Raw genomic sequence first — 21,547 nt, forward strand, 5'->3', positions numbered from 1 at the left:
ACATATATCATAACATTAGCCACTCTTCCTTTGGAACGAGATCCCGTGGAGTTGCTATAGTCGCGAAACGGAAGTTGAATATTGAATTGCAGGACGTATGGTCTGATACAGATGGTCAGATAACCATAGCTAAAATTGTATACAGTAACAGGAAAATAGCGTTGGTTGCGGCATATGCCCCAAATCTTTACGAGGCTAACTTCTACGATACACTCACCAGAACAATGTTAAACCTTCCTGAATACTCATTTATAATTGGCGCAGATTTTAATGCCATTTGGGATCCCGGGATGGATAAGAGCTGTTAAGAGCTACAGGCAGTCTCTATCTATCTCAATCACCTACTCGAGATAGAAGCCTGTGGCCGCTCGATATCCCCCAGCGAGGTGCTAAACTCGCCAAGTTCTCGAGTCAATTACTATTTCTGTCAAGATTACTTCAAGTCACTGGTCTAGTTATATCCAGTTGATATGAAATGTAAGCATGAAGAGTTGTTAATCTCTTCTTGTTTGTAATAAACCGAATGTATGTCTAGGAGAACCATTATCGCCTGTAATAAAAATAATATTATTATCATCATCATCATTATCATCATTTTACGAAAGGGCTTGTAATACTGCTCATTTGAAAGCTTGGTTGTATTACTACTTTTTTAATAAGTATTACCACTGTTAATAATATAACATTAGCGTACTAACACGTAATCATTGTTTGCACGCCCCAGTACCTCCTGTCAATCCGACAGATCCATCGATCCGTGGTACCGTGGCTAGTTAGCCTGCATTCCTGTGGGCTCCGTTTTGGTCGCCTCATGTAGCCTCGGGCTAGGTAGCCATCCAGTTAGCATTCAGTTCGCTTGTGGCTAGTTAGCCTGCATTCCTGTGGGCTCCGTTTTGGTCGCCTCATGTAGCCTCGGGCTAGGTAGCCAACCAGTTAGCATTCAGTTCGCTTGTGGCTAGTTAGCCTGCATTCCTGTGGGCTCCGTTTTGGTCGCCTCATGTAGCCTCGGGCTAGGTAGCCATCCAGTTAGCAATGGTAGCAATGGCTAGGTAGCCTCCAGTTAGCACCAGCTTATTAGTCGGCGCTGCCAGCCTGTATGGCTGCGCTGATGTCTCTCTAAACTGCCAGACATTTTAGAGAGAGGGTTTTCTTTACTTTCTTTTTCTTTAATCCAATTTTGCGGCCTCAACCGCTCCACCAGCAATGCCCCCACTATGCAGATGTCTTTAATTTGCCACTGCTTTTCACTGAGGGCCATACAGATCAATATCCTTTGTCTGGTGTATTCTAAAGCTCGGTTCTCCGTTTTTCAATATTTCTAGTTTATTTATTTTGGCTGTTATCTTACCGATCTCAGCCCTAAGCCAGGGACGCCATGTTAAGAGCTACAGGCAGTCTCTATCTATCTCAATCACCTACTCGAGATAGAAGCCTGTGGCCGCTCGATATCCCCCAGCGAGGTGCTAAACTCGCCAAGTTCTCGAGTCAATTACTATTTCTGTCAAGATTACTTCAAGTCACTGGTCTAGTTATATCCAGTTGATATGAAATGTAAGCATGAAGAGTTGTTAATCTCTTCTTGTTTGTAATAAACCGAATGTATGTCTAAGAGAACCATTATCGCCTGTAATAAAAATAATATTATTATCATCATCATCATTATCATCATTTTACGAAAGGGCTTGTAATACTGCTCATTTGAAAGCTTGGTTGTATTACTACTTTTTTAATAAGTATTACCACTGTTAATAATATAACATTAGCGTACTAACACGTAATCATTGTTTGCACGCCCCAGTACCTCCTGTCAATCCGACAGATCCATCGATCCGTGGTACCGGAATCCGCAAACAACAAACATTGCCATGTATAGTATTTATACAGTACATAGCATATATATATATATAATATATAACTTTTAGCTGAAAAGCATTAACCAGTCAATTGATTCAATCTGTAATAGTCACCTTCCATAGGAAATCAGGGCGCGGCCGGCATCGTGGCACATTGCTGGCAGAAAGCAGTGATCGAACTCAATGGATTTATAGAAAGTCATCTTTATTTTAAATTACAAAAAAGGACTGTATAGAAATGTCCATTACAGTTTAAAAGATTATATAATACAAAACATCTCATCTCTAAGATCGCAAAGGCCTAACACGGCTTGTGCCTGCCAAAGCAAAATCCTGCATCTTGTCTTCTAAAGTAACAAATGGAAAAATCTGAGCATCTGAAAAATCTGTCTCATAGCAAAAAACTCTCTTTGTCATTTTGAGCAAAAGAGCAAATGAGCTAAAAAACAAAGCTTTGTCCGGGGGACTCTACTTTGAAAAATAGACCGATTCCGTTCTTTACGGTATCGGCCGCTAGAAGAAAGTGTCTGCAAGCAAAATCTGAAATTCTGAGCTCTCGAAGTTGGAGCAGTCATTTTTATATCATATCAGGACCTCTTTGCCATTGGTCCAAAAACAGTGATGTAATTTCACTAGCCAATCAACATCTCACACATGAGGACTGACTCTCCTCCCCTCCTGGTTGTCATTGGCTGCCGTCTATTCCACTGGATTGTAACTTGAAAAAGTACTTGTAACGTTTTTGCTGGAACAGAATACGATATTGTGGAAAGTCCCTCTCCGTTACTAGCAGAGGCCCAAGGTCGTCTTCACATTCCTTAGTGGCCAAGCAGTATTGAAATGGAAGCAATTGCCCTGTGTAGTGTATAATACATGAACACACTTCTTGTATGAGTATATAGTACATATAGCATACACAGCATATACAGTACATATATAATAAACATTCGGTTTATTACAAACAACAACTCTATGCAGGCAAGACAGGCAAGGGTTAACATGTGCCAACCTGCTGTTTTTTCATTCTGACTTGTGCAGAGCAGCCGGCAGGAGCTGTCTCTAAGGCCACATTCTTAAGGTTAACTCCCTACTGCATGTTCTAGGAAAAGGCCCTGCAGTGTTGAGATGGAAGAGAATGGCCTGTGTAGTGTTACAATACATGAATACACGTCCTGCATGAATAGTCTTATACGCTTATATATATATATACAGATATATACAGATATATATACATACCTATCACATCTAGACGCATACAGTAACATATGCCTAGATTTAAAACAGATGTATTTTTACACAAGTGGGAGGAAGAATATACAGACATTCCTCATAATCATATATAATTAACATAAGAACAGGATGTCATAATAACCAGTGTCACTAGTTGGCTGTGACACTTCACACCCACCATTTCTGTAAATGACCTATGGCGATCACTCAACCCAACGGCCCGAGAGTACTCTTGTCGATCTACAAGACACAAGACATTCTCCAGAATAGATTATGTTTTTGCATCCCCTAGACTATTTGATAACTATGACATGGAAATGGTTCCCAATGCACTATCAGATCACAGCTATTTACTCCTAAAAGGATCATTTGGTATACTGTCATCCCGAGCCCCAAGATGGCGATTTAACTCGATATTGCTGAAAAACAATGAATTCATTACACAATTCAAAGAAGCACTCGTTGAATTCCTGCTGGAGAATGCGGAATCGGTACAGGACCCCAGAATATTATGGATGTCGGTAAAGGGATTTATCAAGGATTTCACCGCGGTCTTTTCCTCCAAACTACGCAAGAATTGTTGTTCAAAACTGGCAGAGCTGGAAACGCTTTACTCTTCGTTATTTTCCTCTTTACAATACAACTACTTGGTTTGATTGGAATCTCAAATTAATGTGTTAAAAAAAGAGATTAACGCCATTTTAAGACAACAATCTGAATTTAAAATACGTAGCACAAGACAACATTATTACTTTCATGGTTCTAAACCAAGTCACCTACTAGCTATGAAGATACGAGCCAACGCAAAATTTGCAGATATCCCTGCTATTAAGGCCCAGCAAGGACTTGTTACAGACCCTAAAAAAATCAACGAGACATTCAAAAAGTTTTACTCCAACTTGTACAAATCAGAAATGGCCTTCGATCAAAACAAAATGGATATATATCTTAATCAAATTAACCTACTTAAACTATCAGAGGAAGACGCTAAACAGTTAGAAACACCCATCACACTAGATGAACTTATGGAGGCTATATCTGAAATGCAAATTGGTAAGGCTCCTGGAAGGGACGGTATCCCACCAGAAATGTACCTCTCATGCTGGGATGTAATTGGACCCCTATTACTTAATATGATTTTATACTCAATCAAGGAGGGGAATTTCCATAAGATCGACAATATTGCACTCATAACAGTCCTCCTTAAAAAAGACAAAGACCCCACCGATTGCGGTAGTTATAGACCCTTGAGCCTCCTTGGAACCTATATCAAGCTGTATTCCAAGGTATTAGCCATCAGACTTCAAAAGCATATGACATCTTTAGTTCATTCTGATCAGACTGGCTTCATAAGAGGCCGCTTGATCACGGAAAATATAAGACGGTTACTACATGCTAGATGCCAGCAAGGAAGACACCCCACCTATAGCGATGCTGTCCTTGGATGCGATGAAAGCCTTTGATAGGTTGGAATGGTCTTATTTATGGGCAGTACTAGAAAGGATGGGGTTAGGAAACGGATTCATTGATATGATAAAAGTATTATACAAAGACCCATCGGCCATGATTACAACAGGTATAATTACCTCCGAAATCTTTCCGGTATCGCGCTCCTCCAGACAGGGTTGCCCTCTTAGTCCCGGACTATTCGCTTTATCATTAGAGCCTTTAGCACAGTATATAAGACAATCCCAATCCATAGAACCAATCGCAATTAAGGGCACACAACATCATATTAGTTTATATGCGGACGACGTAATATTGTTCATGCAAAACCCTACCACTTCAATGCCTCATCTTCTCAAGTTGATTGATGACTTTGGCAATCTATCGGGATTTAGGATAAATTGGCCAAAGTCGGCCTTCCTACCACTTAATGCCCCTGCAAAGAATATACTCCTTCCAGAAAAAATACCAATGGTAAAACACTTCAGATGTGTAGGAGTTGAGGTATTCCCTACTATAAGCCAAACGGTGAAGTACAATTACACAAAATTCCAAGATAAGATCAAATACGACTTTGACAGTGGTCCAAACTTAAAAACTCAGTACAGGCCCGAGTATCAATAGTTAAGATGAATGTTTTACCTAGAACCAACTTCATTAGCTCAATGTTACCGTTACCCCCTCCTGATGGTTACTGGAAAAGATTACACTCCACCGCATATAAATTTATTTGGAATAACAAACCTCCATGAATAAAAAGATCCACCGCACAGAGAAACAAAGCCGACGGAGGTTTAGCATTTCCAGACTTTTACCACTATTTTAAAGCGTACTCTTTAAGACCACTGATAACCTGGTTTGACTCCCAAGCATCTGCATCCTGGAGAAACTTAGAAGAAAATATAGTAGCACCACATAGACTGCAGGACATAGTATACACCATATTATCAATTAAGCAATGCGAATTGAAATTTGGCCCTCTTATTACACATGTGATTTTGATATGGCGTGAAACACAAAAAAAATATTCGAACCAACATAAATGGCATAGCCATACTCCCCTATTCAATAACAATGCAACGACCTATCAGATACCCCAAATGGGAAAAGCAGGGCATACATACATTGGGAGATGTTTTCAACAAATGGGGTTTTTGTAGCTATCAAGATATACGTAACAAATTTAACCTCACCAGTTCCACATATTATTTCTACGCACAGTTATTGGAATGTTTGAAGGCTCATGGAGTCCCATTAAAGATACCAATTGAGCACCACAGATATCACAAATTCTTCTATGAAAGAGAGACATCGAGAGGCTTCGTATCTGATTTTTATCATCACTTACGAACGTCTTCGTATGGAATCCTTCCCCTAGACTCAGTCTGGAGGAGGGATATACCAGATTTGGAAATAGATTTTGATTGGCAAGAAGTCGGGGCAAACGTTCAAATTGCGTCACGCAACCCGGATCATCAACAAATTAATCTTAATTGTATTCATAGGACATACCTGACTCCTATAAGATTGAACAGAATGGGACTTAGACAAGATTCTCTATGTTCCTTATGTACAAATGGTGATGAGGGTACATTTATGCATATGTATTGGGATTGCCCACCTGTTAAGATATTCTGGGAAGAAGTGACCCTGCAATTATCAGAATTCTTATTTCTGAACATACCTGTACACCCCTCTGTATTGCTGTTGAATTATGTTTTTCAGTTTGCAGCCCCTATACAGCTAAAGAGACTAGTTTTATCCGGTCTCACAGCTGCTAAAAACCTGATAGCATCACGATGGATTCAACCGGATAAAATGTGCCGGAAGGTATGGGTTCTTACCTATCTCGATGTGATTTATCTAGAGATATCTACAGCAAGAATTTTAGGTGTCAGTGAAACCAACATTGCAATCTGGTTAGAAGTGGTGGAGAGAATAAAGGTTAGCATATGAATTGTAGTTCCTGGTTAGAAACGAATGAAAATGGATGGATTATCCAAGTGGGGGTCCTGGGGGGGAGAGCGAGTAAGAGCATAATTATGTATGTATTGGATTGGATTGCAAGTATTAGGTATATATCTCGTAAACTACATTTATATTGATTCAAATGGAATGTATAGTCCTGTGATTTACTTTGGATATTTACTGTTAATGCTTGTGTGTCTAATTTTATGTTATGTTTAAAAAAATAATAAAAAAAAAAAAATACAAAAAAAATTTAAAATACAAAAAAAGAGAATAGCAGGCCCTGGCACTCTGACTACGACATCATCTTTGACAGAAGATGTAGTCGGGCCTGCACCATGACCCCCACCCCACTCTTCCTTCCTTCCCCTCCCGAATGTTTTGTTAATAACGATGTTTTTTTTCAGGCAAAACATATGTTACTTCACTACATTTGGAGATACGACATGTGCTGTGTGTGAATTGTCTTGGTCGCTTGTAGCGTTGGCCAAAGCTTGTGCTTTTCTCTCTACCTAGAAACCGTTGTTTTTTACGTGAGTAAAATGAACTGGGTTTTTGTTGTATGATGAGAAGTTGTGTGTGTTCATGTAACGTTAGACAACGTGGCTGAGCCCACAACTGGCTGAGTTACCCTACAATGCTGTGCATAGTGGCATGTGATCGAGGGATGAGTCCCTCTCTCAGCTTGTGATGACAATAACAAGTGGCAAGTTTTTTCACACATGAACAGGACTGTGCCTGTTCAAACAAGGTCTTCGGCTGTGCTGGCGTGCATGATGTAAAGCTTACTCTACACATTGGCGTCGTATCAGGGGTAAGGTGGTGAGGGGTGGGTTATCCCCGGTTTTCCCTTGCCCCCCCCCCCCCCCCCCCCCTCCCCTCAAACATGATTTTGTTTACAAGATGTGTGTTGTTTCACTATGTTTTTGGGGATGCGGTGTAACCCCTCAGCTTCTGCTGGGGTTGTGCTCTTGCAGAGGAAATTTCTTTCTGAAAATTGTTTGGTCGCTGTCATGTGGACTTAGCAAGGCCTGTGACAATCAAGGACTTGTGTCTTCTCTCGTCATGAAAAACGGCGTTTCTCTTACAGTAGTGAGAGCGTACTTTTGCCCTTTTTTGTTGTGATGGAGGGTTGTGTGTGTCGTTTTCACGTTTAAGATCCACAACTGGTTAGGTGTTGGCCTACAGAAGTTACATGGTTAAGCTCTTGTACCAGGGCCCTTGGCCCCTCTCTTGGTCTGTGTTTTTTCTTCCTTTAGGGTAAAGGTGTAAAAATTCAGGTGGCAGGTTCGCACATGAGCCTGTGAAGCTGTTACCTTGACAGGTATACATGCGCTTCATGTAGCACGCTATGACTGGTGTCATGGCTCTGCTTTGTCATTGCATCGTATCAGGGGTGAGGGGTCATGAGGGGGTGAACTGATAAACCATCCCTCCCCTTTTTTTTTGATTGGTCAGGGGGTTGGTCCTCCTGTCCTTCAGGCTTCCTGTCACGTTGCTGGGTTAGCGCGTCACAGGGTAGGGAGGGGGGGGGGGGGGTTCCCTGGTCCCACGCCATATTTGGACAGGTGGGTCACGGAATTCCCCACGCCATAGAGTACGTCACTGGGCGCGTTTCTATTGGTTGTGAGACTTCCGTGAGTTCTTTTCAGGCTCCATGTTGTGTACTTCTGTTATTGTCAAGATGAGTTATGCGGTGCGTGAGAACTTGAAAAGAAGTTCTGCTCTGCGCTCTGTTGCATATATCTTGAGCTTGGTCACGTAGCTCAATGTTACATATATCTTTTCAATTATTACTCACGTGGGAAGTCTCTCTGGGGGTTCCCTGTCTCCTCTCTTTTATACAGGGCAGGGTTGACAGGGATGTTTTCCCTCGGACGCGTCATATGGGACCCATATCTGTGTCTTGGCCGGCTTCCTGCCGCTCTCCCAGGCGGCTTGGAGGGAACGTTATCTGGGTTCTTGTTAGAATTACCATTGATATATTTTGGGTCTCGACGTGTACATAGTGCTGGTCCTGGGTGCTTCTGTGTGGAACCACACATTGGCTTGCGCGCCTTGGTTGCTCATCATTGAAACAGCATTTTTATGGGGCAACTAGGATGGAGCTTTGTCTCTTCCGAGCGCCAGTATACTAGGTTAGTCTCGATGAATTCTCGTTCATCTCTGGGGGGAGATAACGGAATAGATCAAAGCATTGGCGGAGGGGTCTCACGCTTTTGGGGTGGGCCACCGGGCACGGTGCTTTATGTTCTGACCGTCTTGGTGGTGCCCTCTGTGATGTTTTGGATCAACACGCGTACCTACCCCCCTCTTGGGACTGGGGATGGTGGCGTGATTAGGACACGGGACTGGTTCTGGTCTCGCCGGACTAGGTCAGTTAACCCGTTGTCCGCCGGGGCGCAGATCTGCTGTTCTGGTACCCTGAGGGACTTGTGCTTTTTCGGGGAGAAAATGCCGGGTTGGCCCGGGCGTTGCAGGGTTTGATGTTATGGAGGTGTTTGTGGTTATGTCACTGCGTATTATCCTTCACTATTGCTTGCTCCATATTGTGTTGTACCTTGCGCTGTGCTAAAGGAGCCTGGTCCTTCTCCATTCTTTTTTCGCCCCTCTCTTCTCCTGCTTGGCAGGGCTGGGAGGGGGCTGTACCCCTCTGGCATCCCTGTGTACGTCCCGGTCCGCCGGGACCAGGTCCGGACTCGTTCTCGTCGACCTGTTGGCCTGGGTTAACCCCAGCAGACCCCTTTGGCGCCTGTCTAGTCCGCAGTGCTCCAGGCTCAGGTCGAGTCCTTTTGACCTATTACCTGGATTAAGGGATCAACCTATTTGGGGGTTGTCTCCCCGGTGCGCTGCCTGGTCCCGCTGTGGGGGTGTAGCCTCTTGAGTGCTTCAGGGCGGCGTGCTGTAGGGGGGAAGGTCCTGCTCTTGGATGGGCCCTGTCCGATACGCTGGCGATGTGGGGGGTGGTGTCACTAGTGACCGCCTGGTGGGGTCTCGATGCTGCGGCATCGTTGGCCTCACCAGGCCCCCTTTTTTCCGGGGGGTCCAGTCCCTTCCTGGGGCTGGGTCCTCCTTCGCGCTCCGCTGCTACGGCCTTGCCACGGGGTTGGGTTTTTGACCTTGACCCCGTGATATTAGGGGTTGTAACGGGGGTTTTGTTTCTTCCCGTTCGTTCCCTAGTGGCATGTGGGTTGCGCGCCTGTGTAGTCGTGGGCTCTTCTGTGGGAAGGTAAGTCCCACGGTCTGCTCACCCTGTGCGTTGAGTTGCTAAACCCTCTTCGCACAGTCGGATCCGATTCCCTCCCGTCCTCCACTAGGGGGGTCCGGGGGCTCGGGTCCTCCCCGGTTCTGATGGTTGTGGGGGGCCTCAGCGGGTACATTTGTCCAGCTTCCGCTCTGCTCAGCTCCTGTGTTCCAGTAGCAGCGCAGAGCGTAAGCTATACGATATATAACATGCGGTTATCCTATAACCATAGTTATATGAGTAATAGCGGCGCTCTGCGCTGGACTCCCTGAGGACCCTGTGGTCTCCGCCTTCGGTTGTGAAAGACTTGGGAAGGAGCTGTTAGTATGGCCATGTAGAGGAGCGGATGGGGTGTGGCCAGGCGGATGGGTGTGTACATGTACACGTGATGAAATTTATTCAGTAGTTAGACTGATATAGGATATGTTCCAGTAGGCAGCGCAGAGCGCCGCTATTACTCATATAACTATGGTTATAGGATAACCGTATGTTTCATGGACCTGGCAGAGAGAGGAGGCTTCACATGTTGTTTCATGGACCTTCTGCTTCCATACTCACTGGGCAATGTGGTGGAAATATCATATCACAATATCTTTCTTAATTTTGATTGTAACCGCATATATTAATTAATCGGTTCCAGTAATAAGCATTAATTATAACAGTTAATGCCTCTAGTAATCATTTAAGTGATGCGTTATGTTACATATCGATAGCATTATTCTTATGTCCTATATTCTTATAATATTCTATATGAAAATATTCTAAATTCTATATACTGTGAATACTCATCCACTCCAGTATTCTGCCTATATATATATTTCTAAATTTATACTAGCTTCATTTTCTGTTTGTTTGTTACTTTTACTTTATTTATTGTATAGTAGCACACTTATGGAGTTGGCAACAAGCATTTCACTGCACATTGTACAGTACTTGTATGACAATGAGTATGTGACAAATAAACTAGGATTTGATTTAAACTAAGGTATTAATTCATATAATTGTATAGTTTATAAAGATGTTAGTTAATGTTAAACATGTATACCTTAAGTAACACTTAATAAATGTATAAGAGTGCATTACTTAACCCTAATTAGCCAATAATTAATGCTGTTTGTGATCCTTATTATGAAGTTGAAAAGATATATCCCTTAAGTAACACTTCATAAATGCATACAAGTATACTGAATAATCATTACCTAACCATAATTGAAGAAACCTATTTATTTTGGTGACCCTTCCTCTAGCTCCACCATCCGCCAAATGTTTCAAATCAAAGGACCGTATCTCTTGACCCGTGACTTGTACAGTCACAACATTTGCTTTGAATATAAATTACCCCTAGAACAAGGAATCTATACATTTTGGTGACCCCATGACCTTTCATCTAGCGTCACCATCTGGCCAACATTTTCAATTCAAAGGAGCATTTATATTGACCTGTTAGTTGTACAGACACAACATTTGCTGTGAATATTCATAACCCCTAGACCTAGAGGAAGAAACTTTCTGATTTTGGTTGCCTAATTAGTATTACCGTTTCACTAGCGCCACCATCAGGCCAAACTAAGCCTTTTCAAATGAAAGTCAACATTTTCTGTGAACATTCATAACCTCTGTGGAGGAAGGGTATACGGGCAGAGACAGTATGATATATTATCTTTAGACTTTGGTATGGGCTATGTTGGCCAATTCAGCACGATTTGGTACTTGCCTGGACCAGGGTTGTCAGTCTTTCCCTGACTCAGAGAAACAACATCGGTTCAGTAGTACAGGTGGTGAAAAGGACAGAAACGACAAACCTTTATTTACCCATGGTAGGTTCGCTGAGCATGGGTGATTTCTTTCAGCAATGCCCTGCTTCAGATTGAACCACACATTCACACCTGGGAGCAGCTCAGTACAACCAGTCTGACACTGTTGACCACTAGGAGCTGCCTAGTACAACCACAGTCTGTCATTGTTGACCACTAGGAGCTGCCTAGTACAACCACAGTCTGACACTGTTGACCACTAGGAGCTGCCCAATACAACCACAGTCTGACACTGTTGACCACTAGGAGCTGCCCAGTACAACCACAGTCTGACACTGTTGACCACTAGGAGCTGCCCAATACAACCACAGTCTGACACTGTTGACCACTAGGAGTTGCCCAATACAACCACAGTCTGTCACTGTTGACCACTAGGAGTTGCCCAGTCCAACCACAGTCTGTTACTGTTGACCACTAGGAGCTGCCCAGTACAACCACAGTCTGACACTGTTGACCACTAGGAGCTACCCAGTACAACCACAGTCTGACACTGTTGACCACTAGGAGCTGCCCAGTACAACCACAGTCTGACACTGTTGACCACTAGGAGCTGCCCAGTACAACCACAGTCTGTCACTGTTGACCAATAGGAGCTGCACAGTACAACCACAGTCTGACACTGTTGACCACTAGGAGCTGCCCAGTACAACCACAGTCTGACACTGTTGACCACTAGGAGCTGCCCAGTACAACCACAGTCTGACACTGTTGACCACTAGGAGCTGCCCAGTACAACCACAGTCTGTCACTGTTGACCAATAGGAGCTGCACAGTACAACCACAGTCTGACACTGTTGACCACTAGGAGCTGCCCAGTACAACCGCAGTCTGACACTGTTGACAACTAGGAGCTGCCCAATACAACCACAGTCTGACACTGTTGACCACTAGGAGCTGCCCAGTACAACCAGTCCGACACTGTTGACCACTAGGAGCTGCCCAGTACAACCACAGTCTGACACTGTTGACCACTAGGAGCTGCCCAATACAACCACAGTCTGACACTGTTGACCACTAGGAGCTGCCCAATACAACCACAGTCTGACACTGTTGACCACTAGGAGCTGCCCAGTACAACCACAGTCTGACACTGTTGATCACTAGGAGCTGCCCAATACAACCACAGTCTGACACTGTTGACCACTAGGAGCTGCCCAGTACAACCACAGTCTGACACTGTTGACCACTAGGAGCTGCCTAGTACAACCACAGTCTGTCACTGTTGACCACTAGGAGCTGCACAGTACAACCACAGTCTGACACTGTTGACCACTAGGAGCTGCCCAGTACAACCACAGTCTGACACTGTTGACCACTAGGAGCTGCCCAGTACAACCACAGTCTGACACTGTTGACCACTAGGAGCTGCCCAGTACAACCACAGTCTGACACTGTTGACCACTAGGAGCTGCCCAGTACAACCACAGTCTGACACTGTTGACCACTAGGAGCTGCCCAGTACAACCACAGTCTGACACTGTTGACCACTAGGAGCTGCCCAGTACAACCACAGTCTGACACTGTTGACCACTAGGAGCTGCCCAGTACAACCACAGTCTGACACTGTTGACCACTAGGAGCTGTACCAGTACAACCACAGTCTGACACTGTTGACCACTAGGAGCTGCCCAGTACAACCACAGTCTGACACTGTTGACCACTAGGAGATGCCCAGTACAACCACAGTCTGACACTGTTGACCACTAGGAGCTGCCCAGTACAACCACAGTCTGACACTGTTGACCACTAGGAGCTGCACAGTACAACCACAGTCTGACACTGTTGACCACTAGGAGCTGCCCAGTACAACCACAGTCTGACCCTGTTGACCACTAGGAGCTGCACAGTACAACCACAGTCTGACACTGTTGACCACTAGGAGCTGCCCAGTACAACCACAGTCTGACACTGTTGACCACTAGGAGCTGCCCAGTACAACCACAGTCTGACACTGTTGACCACTAGGAGCTGCCCAGTACAACCACAGTCTGACACTGTTGACCACTAGGAGCTGCCCAGTACAACCACAGTCTGACACTGTTGACCACTAGGAGCTGCCCAGTACAACCACAGTCTGACACTGTTGACCACTAGGAGCTGCCCAGTACAACCACAGTCTGACACTGTTGACCACTAGGAGCTGCCCAGTACAACCACAGTCTGACACTGTTGACCACTAGGAGCTGCCCAGTACAACCACAGTCTGACACTGTTGACCACTAGGAGCTGCCCAGTACAACCACAGTCTGTCACTGTTGGCCACTGAGCAGCTCCACTGGAGCAGTTGAGAGTTAAGTGCCTTGCTCAAGGGCACGTAAACAGTGGGTATTAGGGGATGGCGAGTGCTACTCATTCACTCTCCCGCCCAGATATTCCCTGCCAGTCCGGGGGGTGGAACCTGAGACCTTCCAGTCACATGCCTGCCTCTCTAACCATTGTAATAAGTTTGGCCTGGTGGTGGCACTAGAGGTCACATGGTCACCAAATCAATAGTTAGAGTAGAGTAGAGAAATCTTTATTATCCCCACTGGGGCAATTAATTGTGCAGCAAACAGTAAAAAACATCAAAACATTGAGTCCTAAAACACACAGAAAAAGCACAGTTACAGTACTGTATAACCAGAACATAAAATAGTGCATAACACACCTAACAGTAACAAAAACAATATCACAATGAATCATATGCCGGATCTTGCTGCCTATCTATCTATCATGGTGGCCATTGGGGGCCATGTGGTAGGGTACGTAGCATTGGCATTGTCAATACCTGGAGCTCACATTTTAACCATTTCTACATATACACATATTACCTTGTTATTTGACCACTATGAGTAGCATAGTTATTTGGCAAAGGGGATGGGTTTCTTTATTGAGCACGTATCCTTATCATTAAGGCACAAGTAGGCTATCTTGTTTTATTATAAATAAAGAAAACATCACGGTACTGCATAAAAGTGGTAAGGATCCATTAGACTGTTCATCAGAAGTCTTTTAGATCATGATTATAAGACTATCACCAAAGCATTAGCGAAAATACTTGAAACCATCACGCCGAAATTGGTAAACCCAGATCAGGCTGGATTTGTTATGGGAAGATATGCTACCGATAACATCAGAAGGTTATTAAATATAACCAATCATTTGAATCTAAAACAGAGGCCCTCTCTACTCCTATCTCTGGATGCAGAGAAGGCTTTTGAGTCGAGTGGAACTTTCTTTTCAACATGTTGCATAAACTTAATATAGGGTCAAATTTTATCCAGTGGATTAAAGCAATTTATCAAACTCCAAAAGCAGCAGTTATTACTAATGGCAATACATCTGATCCGTTTCTCTTAATGAGAGGAACAAGACAGGGGTGCCCAATGTCAAGCTCATTATTCGCAATAATAATTACACTCCTCTTACAATTGAAATGAACACAGATCTAGGTAGATGGGACAAACGACCCCTATCCCTTCTAGGAAGGATAAACGTCATCAGGATGAATATCCTTCCGAGATTGAACTTTCTCTTTCAAACTGTACCCTGCTACCTATCTATAACATATTTATATAAGAAAGGTTGAGGTATTTTAACATATTGAATAAACGTATCTCAAAATGTATTTGGTCCAATAAAAAACCAAGGATTAAATTACTGACTCTTATGAAACCTGAGTCCATGGGTGGTCTAGGTCTTCCCAATCTCCAACACTACTACTGGTCAGCCCAACTTCTAACTATAGTATCATGGTCATTGGGAGGACCAGACTCACATACAGATAGAAGCGGTACAGGTTGATCCTTTACCTCTAAACTCTCTTATTTTTATAAAGAATTTTGATAAAATAGAAAATATAAAGCAATATTTCACGGTTGTGAATAGCCTATCTGCATGGAAAGATTGCTCGAAAAAGTTTGGCATAACGAAATGGATCTCTGTTTATTCACCTATTCATCAAAACCCTGACCTTAAAAATATATTTTCATTCAACTAATATAAACAAGTGGAGACACTTGGGGGTAACTCAACTTAAAGACCTTTTTCACAAAAACTGGAAATTAAAAGCATTTCAGGAGCTAAGAGAAGAATATAACATTCCTAACTCAGACTTCCTAAAATATATGCAAATTCAAAGCACTTTAAGTTCACTTACTAAAGAAAACAAGTTAAGCTTTGAAATGACAGAATTGGAAGAAAAACTAACTACCTCATCCACAATTAAAGGTAAAATCAGTGAACTATATGAAATTCTAACTAATGAATGCCAAACAGTCTTCCCAGCTCTATTAAGATGCTGGGAGACGGACCTGGCAACGAATTTTGAAGAAAACAATTGGCAAGATATCTGTGATCGAACTTTCTTTCCCTTTACAAGCAATGAGATCAAAGAAAGTAATTTCACCAAATTGCCCAAGATGTAAAATTAAAGAAGGAACATTTCTGCATATGTTCTGGCAATGTAGCAAATTGAAGCATTTACAAGATTCACTTACTTACTAAATCTGTCATGGAGCTGGAATTTGAGTTATCACCATGTGTCTATCTATTAAATAATATAACAAACTGCCACTTAGACCAAAATAAATGCAGACTGTTGGTATACATACTTCTTCTATGGAAAAATGAAATTTCACCAACATTCAATATGTTCATAGAACAAATATCTCAGTTTCTTCCCTTAGAAAAGATAACGCTTGAAAAGCACAACCAGGGTCACTTATTTCAAGAACTTTGGAATCCACTCTATACTCAACTGGAAACTCATAATGTAGTCCTATAAATGTGTCATATCTAATATAACAGACGTGGAGTTTTAGCAGATTAGATGAGCTGATCTGTTGAGGCTCTTTGTCTGCGTGTCAGTGCCTGGTTGCCCCCACGGGGTCGGTCTGTCTGCGTGTCAGTGCCTGGTTGCCCCCACGGGGTCGGTCTGTCTGCGTGTCAGTGCCTGGTTGCCCCCACGGGGTCGGTCTGTCTGCGTGTCAGTGCCTGGTTGCCCCCACGGGGTCGGTCTGGGAACGGGAGCTGAACACGCAGAGGCCCGGACCCTTCCCTGTCGGAGTGGGCATCGATAAGCGAGTGTGAGCAACTGGGTGTTTACAATACCGACATTTGCACTTCTATTCCTTATTACTTATTTACTTATGATTTACCTACTGTCCCTTAATTTAATTTATTTTATTTTATTTTATTTTATTTTATTTTATTTTATTTTATTTTATTTTATTTTATTTTATTTTATTTTATTTTATTTTATTTTATTTTATTTTATTTTATTTTATTTTATTTTATTTTATTTTATTTTATTTTATTTTATTTTATTATTATTTTTTGTTTATTTGTTTATTTGTGTGTGTGTGTGCCTGTACGTGGGCAAGTGTGCGTGTGTGTGTGTGTGTGTGTGTGTGTGTGTGTGTGTGTGTGTGTGTGTGTGTGTGTGTGTGTGTGTGTGTGTGTGTGTGTGTGTGTGTGTATACGCGTGTATACGCGTGTGTACGTGTGTGTATGTCCCACTGCCCAGTGTGTGTGAGTGTGAGTGAGAGATGGGAGAATGGATTGAGCACAAGGAAAATTGTTCAAAATTGTTCATGAGAGTGAACATTCTGTAGATCTGTCGATTGAATGTGAAACCTCATGAAAAAATTAAAATATTTAAAACTGAATAAATAAATAAAATGAACACGCCAACATTTTGGGAAATTAGCTTACCGTCTTCTCCAGAGAGAGACAAGAAGATAGATACCAGTTTCCTCTCTGTGCGTTCAGTAGAAAGCTATCTGGCTGCACGTTAGCCTAGTTTAGCACGGTAATCTAATTTCACAAAACGTTGGCGTGTTCCTTTAACCCCCCCCCCACACACACACACACATTTCTAAACACGTACAGATACCACAGTCTTCACAGCAGTCACACACGTTTGAGCTCCATTCTGATGAGCCAGAGGACACAGTGTAACTCTGAGGCTGGGAGTTGATCACATCTGACTGGTATGCCATGGCTGGAAGAAGAGGAGAAGGGCAGCCATTAAATCTTATGGAAAATGGGTTTTGCGTAGTCTTGGTCTGAAATGTTATTTAGGGGAAAATTACATAGGTACTCCTTGCCATTTGGCCAGGGTTTGTAGTCTTCAGATTAACAAGCCTAAATAAACAGTTCAGAATGATTGCCCTTTGAACAGAGGCTTCAGTTAGATTCATTCAGTTACAATGAATTATGGAATGCAACACACTCATACAATATTAAAGGTGAATGCCATCCATTATAAGAATTCACATGTGATCTTTAGTCCATATTGTGAAAACGCACCACTCTCTCCTAAAGCTAGAAGTCAGTGATAACAAATTTGTGATGTCACCCAGATGTACAATCTTGGAGCTGAGAGGTGATCCAGCCACGCTACACGTCCGTCTAGGCATATCCTCCAGTCGTGAATATTTTGGAGAATATAAAGAAGACTGAGGAGACACTTTACAATATTGACCTATCTCAAGCCCGCCCTCTTTTCTTGATCCTCCAATCACAACGGTTGCTTCAGGCAAGCAGGGTCAGCGCGGACCTTGCGTCTACCTCGCTCGTGTCCCCATCTAACATGTGTGTCGCCCTCTTAGTCCTTAGGTAGGGTGACCATATTTTGATTTCCAAAAAAGAGGACATGCCCCCCCAGCCTCGAGATACTTAATGGCATGCGTTGCTCATGGGACGACTGGTTGCACTATGTTTTAATGACTGCGCGCGCTCCCGCGCATGCACATAGATGTTCCCTCGCATAGCACAGACTAAAGACAGTGCCTAATTGCCTCTACGAATGGATGTAACACATTTCATTCACAAGTTTTGTGTGAATGTATCTGAGAACGTATTTGAACACACCTGACGACCGGCCATATTGTTATGCAAAGTAGTACTTAGCGAGTTGGCGCATCAGTCGAGTGCAGCGCATTCCTGTGTGCACGCGCGTGCTTCTGCTCACAGACTGGTTGCACGGTATGTGCAACCACGTCCCATGAGCAACGCATGCCTGATGATACTCAAAGTTTACTCAAAGATGCATTATTGTTTTAATATATTTAAAGTATGCCTCCTCTCTATGGATATACAATTATTATTTATATTATTTGACTATATAACACAACAATATCTCTCTATAACCAAAGACAAACCAAAGTTAACAATCAGCATGCTTGATTATGCCTAGAATTATCTGACAAATCTCAATGGCACAATAATTACTTAAAAATCAACCTGTAACAAAATAATAGCTCTCTTTTCAAGTCTTACTGGACAAAAATAAATAACAAAATATATGAAAAAATAGAAAATCCAGTTAACAAATATCCTTTTCAGACAATTTTTTTTGCCATGTTTCAATGAGATATTGTGCAATGGTTTCTGCCGTCTCATTTGGTGTATTTAACCTAGATTCATTTTGTTTGCATGCCATCCCTCTTCCAGTCAAAGTACTGTATTATGATTGGGAATATTTTCACTGCTCCGTGGTTACTCCTGTCTGTAGAAACACCACAGTACTGGATATGATTTGAGCGCTTCATGTGCGACATCAATCGAGTCGAGTGGGGCGCTATAACACATTGGCTTCGGATTTAGTGCGCGCACTAGTGAACTTCGCCTCCCATTTGTTCCGACGGGTCGGTACATTTGGAATTTCTTCTTCAGTTCATCTGTAAAAGTACATTCTTTGGCATTGTGAATGTGAGCTGCGTGCCTGCGCTCCACTCTGCCCCCTCTTCCTCTGTTTGTGCGAGACTGTGAGTGTAGTTGTAGAGCCGCCCACAAAGCTTCTCAGGGATTACGTCACACACGCAACAGAGTACCGTAGTATTCTGTGCAATGCGCCAGTCAATTTAAGTATATGCAAACGGTCCGTGAAAGCCGGACATTATCATGAATTTATAAACCCCCCCCGGACGGCCCGGACAGGGCGTGAAAAGAGGACATGTCCGGCCAAAAGAGGACGTTTGGTCACCCTACATATTCACTGATGGGTAAAACTTAGTCCTCAGGGCTATATTCACTGATGGTTACAACTTAGTCCTTAGGGCTATATTCACTGATGGTTACAACATCTTAGTCCTTAGGGCTATATTCACTGATGGTTAAAACATCTTAGTCCTTAGGGCTATATTCACTGATGGTTAACTCATCTTAGTCCTTAGGGCTATATTCACTCATGGTTAAAACATCTTAGTCCTCAGGGCTATATTCACTGATGGTTAACCTTAGTCCTTAGGGCTATATTCACTGATGGTTAACCTTAGTCCTTAGGGCTATATTCACTGATGGTTACAACATCTTAGTCCTTAGGGCTATATTCACTGATGGTTAAAACATCTTAGTCCTTAGGGCTATATTCACTGATGGTTAACTCATCTTAGTCCTTAGGGCTATATTCACTCATGGTTAAAACATCTTAGTCCTCAGGGCTATATTCACTGATGGTTAACCTTAGTCCTTAGGGCTATATTCACTGATGGTTAACTCATCTTAGTCCTTAGGGCTATATTCACTCATGGTTAAAACATCTTAGTCCTCAGGGCTATATTCACTGATGGTTAACCTTAGTCCTTAGGGCTATATTCACTGATGGTTAACCTTAGTCCTTAGGGCTATATTCACTGATGGTTAAAACTTAGTCCTTAGGGCTATATTCACTGATGGTTAAAACTTGGTCTTCAATCTATGCCAACCGATTTGAAAAAACAACAACAACAACAAAAAACAACAGTGCAGGTCCTTGGCTGAGTCAAAATGGGACAAGAAATGCATTAGTCATCAGTGCAGTTACAGTCAAAGACAGACAAACACACAGACAGTGTGATTACAAGACCCCACTGTGCTTTGTCCACGGGCGTAATGAATAGGGCACCTGGCATCAAATGTTCAGTTGTGGTTCTCACACCCTAATGCATTTCATATTCTGTTATTACTAACGGGTCTGAATCAGAATGTAATCAGGTCTCAAATTCTTAAAACGGGTGGCATTCCCCTTCAAGTGTTATTTAATAAAAAACGACTTTATCTCTTCAGCCCTAATGAACAGTAGCGCTCATTTGCTCACCTGTGTGGTTAGTCCTATAGCTCTCCGATGGACAGTTTTGGATGAACGGGAGACAAATCCACACCTGGTGCTGTGTGGCGGTAGGGCTCTCCTGTTACATTTGGACGTACTTTCTATGGCGTTATGGCGTGCCGGACAATATCCACCTTGCCCATTTGGGGCTATATTTATATGGACACCTTTTAAGGACATGACTCACATGTTTAGTTTTGGGGCGTAGAGGATTTCTAAAGGGTGCACGCCTAGCTTATCAGTGGAGGACAGGGACAAAGTGGGAATAAAATGTATATTTGTGTTTCAGCCACTCATGAAATGGGCTACAGTGTGTGTGTGTGTGTGTGTGTGTAGGTGTGTGTGTGTGTGTGTGTGTGTGTGTGTGTGCGTGCGTGCGTGCGTGCGTGCGTGCGTGCGTGCGTGCGTGCGCGTACTCATGCATGTGTCTGTATACCAGAAGGTGGGTGGCTGGATATACGCAGTACGTGAATCTATGAAAGTATACTGTGAGTGTGTGATTGTTATTTTTTACTTGTTTTGCTTGTTTACATTACAAAGCATTATTGGGTTGGGCTACTCAAAGCCCTGTTCACACAGAGAAGCCATCAAGAAAAGTGGCATTTTGGGCGACTGGGTGGTGTAGCGGAGATTGCGCTCGTCACCAATGCAAGAGGCTGCGGTCTCGACTCCCGTCAGCATTGCCTGCGGCTTGGGCCAGTCGTCAAAAAGAATTTTGATAAAATAGAAAATATAAAGCAATATTTCACGGTTGTGAATACCCTATCTGCATGGAAAGATTGCTCGAAAAAGTTTGGCATAACGAAATGCATCTCTGTTTATTCACCTATTCATCAAAACCCTTACCTAAAAATATATTTTCATTCAACTGATATAAACAAGTGGAGACACTTGGGGGTAACTCAACTTAAAGACCTTT

General features: G+C 42.9%; 1 protein-coding gene across 1 annotated transcript in view; it reads right to left on the reverse strand.

Annotated features, from left to right (window-relative positions):
* The window catches only part of cnfn (cornifelin), a 31,625-nt gene extending 10,893 nt beyond the window's left edge, over positions 1 to 20,732 (reverse strand). The window contains exons 1-2 of the mRNA XM_084336189.1: positions 20,617 to 20,732; positions 17,425 to 17,538 (exon numbers count right to left, since the gene is read on the reverse strand). Coding sequence (XP_084192315.1) covers positions 17,425 to 17,536 — 112 coding nt within the window. The 5' untranslated portion in view covers positions 17,537 to 17,538; positions 20,617 to 20,732. The remainder of the gene's footprint in view (positions 1 to 17,424; positions 17,539 to 20,616) is intronic.
* Positions 20,733 to 21,547: the final 815 nt, after the last annotated feature.

This window comes from Notolepis coatsorum, assembly GCF_963971535.1.
Source record: "Notolepis coatsorum genome assembly, chromosome: 19".
Lineage (NCBI taxonomy): Eukaryota > Metazoa > Chordata > Actinopteri > Aulopiformes > Paralepididae > Notolepis > Notolepis coatsorum.